The sequence below is a fragment of the Plodia interpunctella genome, chromosome 15, assembly GCF_027563975.2.
Source record: "Plodia interpunctella isolate USDA-ARS_2022_Savannah chromosome 15, ilPloInte3.2, whole genome shotgun sequence".
Lineage (NCBI taxonomy): Eukaryota > Metazoa > Arthropoda > Insecta > Lepidoptera > Pyralidae > Plodia > Plodia interpunctella.
This window is the reverse complement of record NC_071308.1, coordinates 1,502,107-1,511,652: the sequence shown is the minus strand read 5'-3', so window position 1 is coordinate 1,511,652 and position 9,546 is coordinate 1,502,107. Positions and strand designations below refer to the sequence as shown.

Genomic DNA, 9,546 nt, shown 5'->3' with positions numbered 1-9,546 from the left:
TATGCCCAATATATATTTTTTCTTTGAGATCATACCCAATTATTATATGGCAATAATGAGGATAAATACAAATCGAGTAAAAAAAACACTATTATTCTTGAATCTTGAATCTTTGTTTTACGAGTTTAACACAAACACACATATGTGCACATTTAACAGTTAATTAATTTGGTGGTCAGAGGAAGTGAGTAGAAGATGTTTTGATAGGTTATTATTATAGTTTTTTTTAAGGTAGTTTCGCTCCACTGCGCAAGGACAGCAAGATGTTATCATGCGAACATTACAAGTGAACACAATCCTCGAAATATCGGCGAACTCAGATGGATGCATGTGCTTATCAATGTACATTGCGCAGGTTGTATGTAAATTTACTATTATCGCTAGAAAAAACGAGCAATGAAAGTTGAATTCGGTGTGTTTGGCGAATTTATAGTTGGTATTTCTAACATAACTGTGTAAATTGAAAATAATAAAAAAAAACTTTGCCCTGGCAAAGGAATCTCGATTTGACATGAATGTTTGTTCATTGGGATACTTTAAACGGGTTGGCTATAAATCTTTTCAATAGGCTTGGTTATATTGTCTTTTTTTTTTTTGATAAAACGGTATTCCGTTTTAATAATTAAACTAACTTTTCATAATTATACTCTTTGTTTGTATTTATTTTTGTATGATAATTCTTTGTTCTAAATATTATTTTTTAACGTAGACTGAGAAATAAAACAAAAATGTTATGTTAGCTATATTAGATTTCTTGGTGATTATTGAAATCGTCAAAACGAATGATATAGAAGGGAGCAAAAGAAAATAAATATGCACTACTTAATCAATCTTTGCATGACAAAAAAAAGACTTGTGTTACATCCGGCTCGATCAGCCATCACACACGTGCTAGCACGAGTAAATACGAGTGTACGAGGACGCTACTTGCGCAGTGTCGTGTGCAAGTGTAGCCAGAAATATTTTTAATCCAAACAAATATCTCGCTTCGAAATAAATATGTCGGTCGGCCAGTTAAGACGCCTTTACAATGGTTTGTGAGTTACAAGATATATATATTTTTTAAGTTTGTCGTATAGTTTAAATTTATATGAAATAAATAATTTGACAAACACGTTACGGCTATATTATCCATGCGTATAGACATCACAACTGTCCCAACTAATATTTTAAATATTTCAGTTCGGTTCTGGCAAGGAAATATTTAGTATTTAATAGAGCACAAAGCAGAAGAAGAATATTATAAATGAGATATTAAGTTTATTTGTTTTTTCTTCATGTTTTTTATACTCAACCAATCTTCTTTAAACTTCTAATTCATATAGTACGGTAGTGCGGAGAAGGACTGCCTTTCATTTCGGAAAAACAATGCCCCATGGGAAATTCACACGGGCGAAGTCGCGGTTAAAAGGTACGACTAAGTTACTCACTATAATATAAGTATTTTTTCGCGAAGATCTTATCATTAACAAACTCAATTCTCCTTTCGACCTGCATATAATAATGACGAACGCTCTTCAATAGTTCAATATTATTCCAAAAAACCAAATGACAATAGCAGATACTTATACTCTTGCTCTTGTTTTATCTCAAAATTTTGACATTTTGAAAAATTAATACATGTAAATACTTACGTGTGAACATTTTGTAATTAATTATTAATAATGCGAGGGTTAGCCATAAGAGTACAAAACACAAAACGTGTTTGTTATCAACATAATTGGCATAAATAGGTTTTAAGTATTAGTTAGATCACTGTTTCTACGAAATAAGTACCGTTTTTTGGCCGATTTATTAATAATGAGAGATATGTTAAATGAAGAAAAGTAATGTGTGAAATCTCCCTAATTTGATATAAAAACCGACGTTGACCAGAGCCGGATCACTTAGGACAAAAAGAGAGCGTGTTTACTCTGCGGGCCGCGAAACTGGGAGTGCTCATCTCGCGGCGACCGATAGGCTTCAGGGCATCAGTGGCAGCGGGTTTATTATACTCAGCAGCGCTCCGCAAATCTGGGAGCGCTCATCTCGAGGTGCCCGATAGGCTTCAAGGTATGAGCTGCAGCGGATTCGAGACAAATCTATGATGGTCTGCGGTCCGCAAAACTGAGGGTGCCATCTCGTGGCGACCGATAGCCTTCGAAGCTTGAGCGGATAGCGGGTAGAGAACAAATCGATGAAGCTCGGGCTTGAATGGAAGTGCTCATATCGATAAAGAATGTTTCTTAGAATAAATAAAAATTATTTCTATCATGTAATTTCGCATCAATATTTATGATCACATGGACCACACGTTTGTTTACAGAGCGGAGGCGATAGTCGAGAGATTGTAACTGTTTCCGAGATCCAATCAGTTTATTAGGTGCGATACGACACCGACCGGGCGGCCATGACAGAGCCTCGCGGATTCGTTTAATCGGCATTTATTTGTTTTTCAACGGTTCGACTGCTGGATTGGATTGTATTAGATTGACAGAGGAAAGTTTTAGATTAAATGAGGTTGAATTTTTATTACTACTTTCAATTCTGTTAGATTAATAGCAGTTTCATATCATAGAGAAAGAGAGAGAGAAAGAGCAAGATAGAAGAATAGGTATGATTGATTTTATTGTGAATTTTATAATAGGTATTAGTTTACTAATTATAATACTAGATTACCTCGGGTAACACCGCGGGTGTCACCGCGTGTTTAAAACAAAAATAAATATTGTTGTGTTTAAATAAAAATAAAACACAATGTACAAAGATATTCTTCCTCCAGCTTTTATATCGGTAAAGTTTTACTTACTTGATTCCCTATAACATAGGTTAACCAACAAAAGTACATTTAGAACTAATATTTTAAATATGTCCCAACTAATATTTTAAATATTTCAGTTCGGTTCTGGCAATTAGTATTTAATATTTAATAGAGCACAAAGAAGAAGAAGAATATTATAAATGCGAAAGTACGTAACGTAAGAAACACTGAAATTTTTTGAAGCCATACTTGAGGTAACAATTAAACTGTTATGTATTTGTATAAAAGCTTCCTGTATGTTTGTGGGTTCTAATACCATTTTAATGCTTCCGCACTATCGGCTAATAGTTCGACAAATTTTGCACTTTCGATGTACATTGCCTGTTTTTCTTACTATAAATAAAAACTCGCATACAAAAGAGACAATATTCGTGCATTCGCGTCGACATCTGCAATTTAAAATAGACGAGTTCAAACTTTACCTAACCAATTTAAAATATTCATATTTTATCAGAATAAATTTAATATACGATTATTTGATATAACTTTATCAGAAAAATATTTAAAATAACGGAATGAACGTGAAAAAACATATCGGACGTCGAACATCTATGTAGTTCCTGAAAATGCTAACAGATGGCGCCACGTGTATCAAATTGTAATAACGTTTAAGTTGTTTCTGTTTGTAACATATTCTATTTACTAATGCATCGATGATAAGATACTTTGTTTTACATATTTAATTATTTTTCATATTATTTCATTTAATATTTACGACAAAAGTTGATTTAAGAGCTAAAATTGTGACTTTACAGAGGGACTGCCTGCATTAAGCGCCATTTCTGAACATTTTGTTATTGAAATGTCGTTTTAATCTATAGTATATTTCTATTCATTTTAAGTGTTGCTAACACTGGTGCCAGGTTCAGGTCGCTTAAAGGCATCTGACACGAGTTTAACTACTCTTTCAAGGCCTAGTAAACCCAGGAATTGCTGACTTGTTGTCGTCAATGATATACGTGCTAATAACTAAGGATGCCGAAGACTAAGAAACTGTAGGAAAAGACACCCAGGGCTCCGACGCATAGAAGCTGAGAAAACAGCTCGGAAAAAGGACAGGGACAGAGATAAATCTTGATTCTGATAAAACATTTTCCAGAAAGATGTCACAGACGTATGTCTCCTATTTTATACTTATTTTATAAATTCTTGTAACAGATCTATATTTTTAAGGTTGAACTTTAATTTTAATTTTGAAACTTAAACTAATTAATGTACCCATAGGTAATTCAAGTTATTTTTAATTTTAAAAGTTATATGCTCTCTACGAGCTCTCTATTTATATTTCTTACGAAAGATATGATAAATTGCAATTAATTGTGAGTGAATCTCCAACCATCAATAACGCAAAAACAAGACAAATTGGTGTTTTGTTGCCGCAAACATTTGCGTAAACCAAAGTTACGTGTTGAGTCTAATCTGCGAGATGATCTTTTTGTTCTAGCCGTGAATATTTAGCTGATAGCATCTAAATTGTACGTTTGCGAATGTAATTGTGATTGCTGTACGATCTAAATGACTATACACTTGTTCTATGTGTTATATGTTAGGTATGGTGTTTAGTATATGTTACGTAACGTGCAGTGTTCTTAGTGTTTACAGTGGCTGGCGCGAAGCGAGGCGACTGTCGCTTGTCCCCACCGCGCATCGATCCGCTCCGCCCAGCGCACGCTCCTCCCATCGCCCCCCCTCTCTACGACCACCCCCCCGCACCCCACTGCCCCCACACCCCCGCACCGCTGGCCTTTGTCGCGCGCCGCCCGCGCGCGGTCACCTGTGTCGCGACGTCCTCAGTCGCAAAGCGGCCGCGTCGCGCGCCACCCGCTTACACTCCGCGTATATTATGACAGTGACGTGATGGAAGGCAAAGAGTTCGGTGCGGTTCCCGGCCTACCTGCCGGTTTGGACTATTTTATGATGCCACGAGTCAGCCAACCCGCACCACATTTCGACTTCAGAAAATTGGGCGCGAGCTTCAGCGGCCGAGACGACGACAGAAATGAAGAACGACGATCGCCGGAGTACCCGGCGGAGCGCCGTGAGCCGCCACATGCCCCCTGGCCGCTCGGCCTCGGGGTCCAGTTCGTCAACCCCGCCACGGGAAAGAAGAGAGTGCAATGCAACGTATGCCTGAAAACTTTTTGTGACAAAGGAGCGCTAAAAATTCATTTTTCGGCTGTGCATCTGCGAGAGATGCACAAGTGTACGGTGGAAGGATGCACCATGATGTTCAGTTCGCGCCGTTCGAGAAATCGGCACAGTGCTAATCCTAATCCTAAGTTGCATTCGCCGCACGTGAGACGCAAGATCTCGGCGCATGATGGGCGATCGGCGCAACCGTTCCCGTTGCTGCCGGCGTTGGCGCGGCTGCCGTTGCCACCACCGGCGCTGCTGCCTCCTGAACTTGCAGCCCGACTACCTCCTCCATTAACAGCTCCGGGCCCCACGCCGCTACCACCACGAGTACCTCTAGACGACTTCCGCAACTTCAGTGAAATTGAAAAAATGTACAGAAAAAATCCGACCCCAGAAGAACACTCTCGAGTCGCGTTAGATCTCGCTAAACCACCTACCGCCCTCGAGGAAGATTCTAATAATTATAGTGAAAATAATGATTATGTTTCTGATGATGAAGATAAAATTAAAAGTGAAGTTCACTGCGAGTCGCCAGTCACAGACAGGTTGACCTATGATGACCAGCCGGAAGACTTGAGTGTAAATAAAAATAAAGTTGAAAGCAAACCTGCTGCCGCCGAGCCCGAAGCTAGCGGCCGCGCAGACCCCACCGCCTCAGATGATAAGATGTCATCGTTTGTTCCAAATAAACGTAAAAGAAAAAGTGGCAATCCAACTCGGTGTTCCCAAAACAATGAATATAGTGTATCCGATGAGGAATATCAAGCAGATTTATTTAGAAATATATCAACTCCAGGATCGAGCCGGGCGGAAGACGAACCATTGTCTCTGAAAAAACAAAAGCCTGAAAAGTGGGAGACATTTCAGAACGGTGATGAAACAGCTGTGGACTCGGTATCCATAACGCGAGTGAAGGCAGAGAGTGAATCGGACGATGAGTCTAGTGCGCCCAGCGTGGTCCGCGAAGGGTTGCGTTTGCGATCTGATTTGTACACACCAAGTGATAGCGGGAGCGATTTGCACGCGATGGAGGAAAGACTCGCCCGAGCGCGCTCACCCTCTGCCAGCAGCGATCGAACAGATGACAGGACAGATATCAATGATCTCGAGATTCCTATCGACGATGAAAACCCTGACCGTTGTACGGCCTGTGGGAAGGTATTTCAAAACCATTTCACGCTGCGAATGCATTACAGAAACGATCATCTGAAACTTCTCCATCCTTGTGACGTAAACGGATGTGATGCCGCCTTCCCTTCTCGGCGGAGTCGAGATCGACACAGCTCAAATGTCGATTTACACAGGAGACTGCTTTCCACTGGCCCTAATGATGGCAGAGAAAAACCCGCATTAGAAGTCAACACCGAGCTTTTGAATAAACTATATGCTGATATAAAAGGTCTCGCATCAACGCTTGAGAGTTTAAGGTATGGGAATGAAGACTCCTCGCAAATACCAAATTATATGACTGAGACTATGAAATTTTATAGTAGAAACTTAAGCGCGCTGCAGGCAGGTTTGTTTCCCCATTTTGGCGAGCGGGGGTTTTTTCCGGCCCCTTTTCTGATGGGTAACGGAGCTCCGCAAGCTGGTGGTGCTCCTTATGGGGCTCCTGCGGGTGCCCAGTCGGCCAGAGAATCATTATCACCTCTCTCAGCTTCGTCTCCTCCTGTGATCTCGCCTGGAAGGCTGGACGCCGCTCTCGCTCGCCCCCGAGAAGACGCGAAACTGCTTTTTCGCGAGACTTCAGAATCATTTAAGAAAATGACGTCACTATGCGAGCGACAGGAGCAGCTGTATCAGCACCACGTCCCCGTGTCATGACGGGGTCGACACAACCCTCGCCCGGCTTGGTGATACCTCACTTCCTGAATCCAAACGCGCGACAGACTCTCATATTTAATTGTTAATAATTTTAATTGTGTTAAATCTATTTCGTATTTCGTTTTGTATTTTCTTGTGATATTTAGACAAATATATCGTAATTATTGATCCCACGAACTTTAAGTTAGGGATAGCATCGCTTGGTTGAGTATGCGTTATGGCGCGAAGTGCAATACGGACTCTGATATTATAAATATTAATGGACTTGTGTACGATATGGTATCGTGTAGAATATTCGTAATCGATGTTGAAAGTAAACGTTATAATGATCAGCTTCATTTATTGTTCTGGCACAATAAACTCATTGAGGAAAATCCAAATTGTTTTTATTTCCTACGACCAGAAATATCTGCTACCTACATTCAAAGATTTCTCTTTTTCATTTTCTTTACCGATGAACGTAATCAATTACATTCTTTTGTCTGCAAGTCGACAATATCGGTCTTTTTTACAATCTACTGGGCATAGGTAATCAACTATCACAAAAATGTACAATTAGGCACGTATAAACCATCTAGCACCAAGAGAGTGTGTTTCATTACCTGTATGAACCACTTTAATATAAGCTAGATGTTGCCCGGGGCTTCGCTCCCGTGGGAATTTTGAGATAAAATATAGCCTATAGCAATCTTGGTTGATGTACCTTTCTAATGGTGAAAGAATTTTTTAAATCGGTTTGGTAGTTTCGGAGATTACCCGCCTCAAAAATACAAACTCACAAATGCTTAACCTCTTTATAAGTATAGATAAGTCAAACGATAAAACTTTGGCCAAGAAAATCAGTTTATTTTCTTCATTTAGGATCAATCCCTCTGTAAAACTAATGAGAATCAAAGTTTTTGCGCCAATCGACATTGTAACAGTGTTGTATCGTGTCGTTCTGTAATATAACGCGGTGAACAACGTTGTCTTCATTAGCGGAGACTTTTTTATTGCCTATTCTAGTCTTCGTATCTTCTTGTTTGGAGCATAGATGATTACAATCACTTGTACTGTTTTTTGAATAGGTATTTGCTGCTTTAGTCTATTCCTGTTCTAATAAATAGTGCTTATAAGCTTCTTTGATAGTAAAATGCAAATTATATTTTCACCAAAATTTAATCAATAAAATTACCTACCTATATAATTAGTAAGGTACGTAAATTATTTCTCAAGACGCATGCATAGGTTGGTCGGATAATTGAGTTCAGGGATTAGTTTGTTATACAAAAATTATACAATCATCGAGAAATTTCAGGTAAAAATATTTTTACTTAATGAATTTTACAATGAAAGTTTTTCCAAAACAATTCTGTAGTTTTGATTTTCAGTAATGTGAGCGAATTAATATAATACTGACATACAATTTTTTTTTTAAATTCGAAAAATATTTGTGATCTCTAAAAACTAATGGTCATTGATAATACTTATGTTGAAATCAATTCCTAGTGGTAAAATCTTCAAGGACTAGTAAAAAATATACTTTTAATTACTATATCGATAGTTGATTAATCTATTTAAATCGACGTCTTATATCAGGAACTTAATAAAATCAAATAAAATGTCACATCGGATGCATTTGCATAATAAATTAGTTACTATCAAAAATTTTATTCACGACATCTAATCTATACATATAATAAAACTGTAAGTGTGCTATGTCTGTACATAGGAGATATTAAAGAAAATTATTTATGAGGGTAGGGGGACTAATAGATGCTAAAACAATATATTTTTCATTTTTGTCTGTCTTTCTGTTTATCTCTACCGATGTTTGTTAGCGCTTCCCGAAAAAAATACTGGATGGAATTGAGTACAGATTTCACAGCTGTATGGTGGATAGTCAAGTTAAAATCTATTATAGGTTACATCGCAATACGTTGCTTAGAACCCTAGATATTGATAATAATTACTTATGAGCGGACACACGAAATTAAACGCCGGCGAAGTCGCGGTCAAAAGCTAGTTAATAATAAACTCGTTCCATTTGTAATCAAAATTAGCCAGAAGCGAACAGGTCGTTGGAATGGAATATAAATATAACTCTGTAAAAATTTGTATCTAAATATTGATTTCGATATAATTGGGATTATATATATATAGGGTAATATTAGCAATACAACCGATTTATATAAGGTTTATACTATGTTAAATTGCTTATGATGTTTACTACTTGGATACAGATATAGTATCACGTCTTTATCCGTTGCGGGGCAAACAGAGCCAAATCAAATCATTCAGTCAGAAACGAGACATTCACATGCACTTTTCTTCCTGAATTTCGTATTATATTGGGACGTGATATTTTATAATCCATAAAAAAATCAAGAGATCTGTCTCTTTCTATCTCAACTGAGCACATCTATAGTTGTCACTTAGCTAGCGCTAGTGGATCTTTCAAAAAACTCACGTCGGAGTTAGATTCCGACGTGAGTTTTTTGACGTTTTTCTTACAGAATGCAAATTTGCACGTCATCCCATACATATTTGTCAAAATTCCGGAGTGAGTTTAGTTCAACTCGCCGACGCACCCGCAAGTGTAGCGCTAGTGTTCGAGTGAGTTTTACAGAATGCAAATTAGCCATGTCCGCGCGGAATCCGACGTGAAGTTTTTTGACGTCTCTTACAGAATCTAGTTCTCTCACAGAACATTGGCTCGCGTATATCCTTCTTGACGACATGTCCACAATTTTTTTGGGGTTGCCCAAACTTCGTATGTGAGTAATAATCCGATTCGCGTGGGAATT

The 9,546-nt window shown here is 38.3% G+C and overlaps 1 protein-coding gene across 1 annotated transcript; it reads left to right on the top strand.

Annotated features, from left to right (window-relative positions):
- Positions 1 to 4,544: 4,544 nt before the first annotated feature.
- On the top strand, positions 4,545 to 7,134 carry LOC128675995 (zinc finger protein basonuclin-2-like). Its single transcript, XM_053755875.2, has one exon. The coding sequence runs from the start codon at positions 4,658 to 4,660 to the stop codon at positions 6,758 to 6,760; it is 2,103 nt and encodes a 700-aa protein (XP_053611850.1). The 5' UTR covers positions 4,545 to 4,657; the 3' UTR covers positions 6,761 to 7,134.
- The last annotated feature ends 2,412 nt before the right edge of the window (positions 7,135 to 9,546 follow it).

Excerpts from the sequence above, each read along its gene's own strand:
- LOC128675995 (XM_053755875.2), top strand. The coding sequence starts at position 4,658 with ATGGAAGGCAAAGAGTTCGGTGCGGTTCCCGGCCTACCTGCCGGTTTG.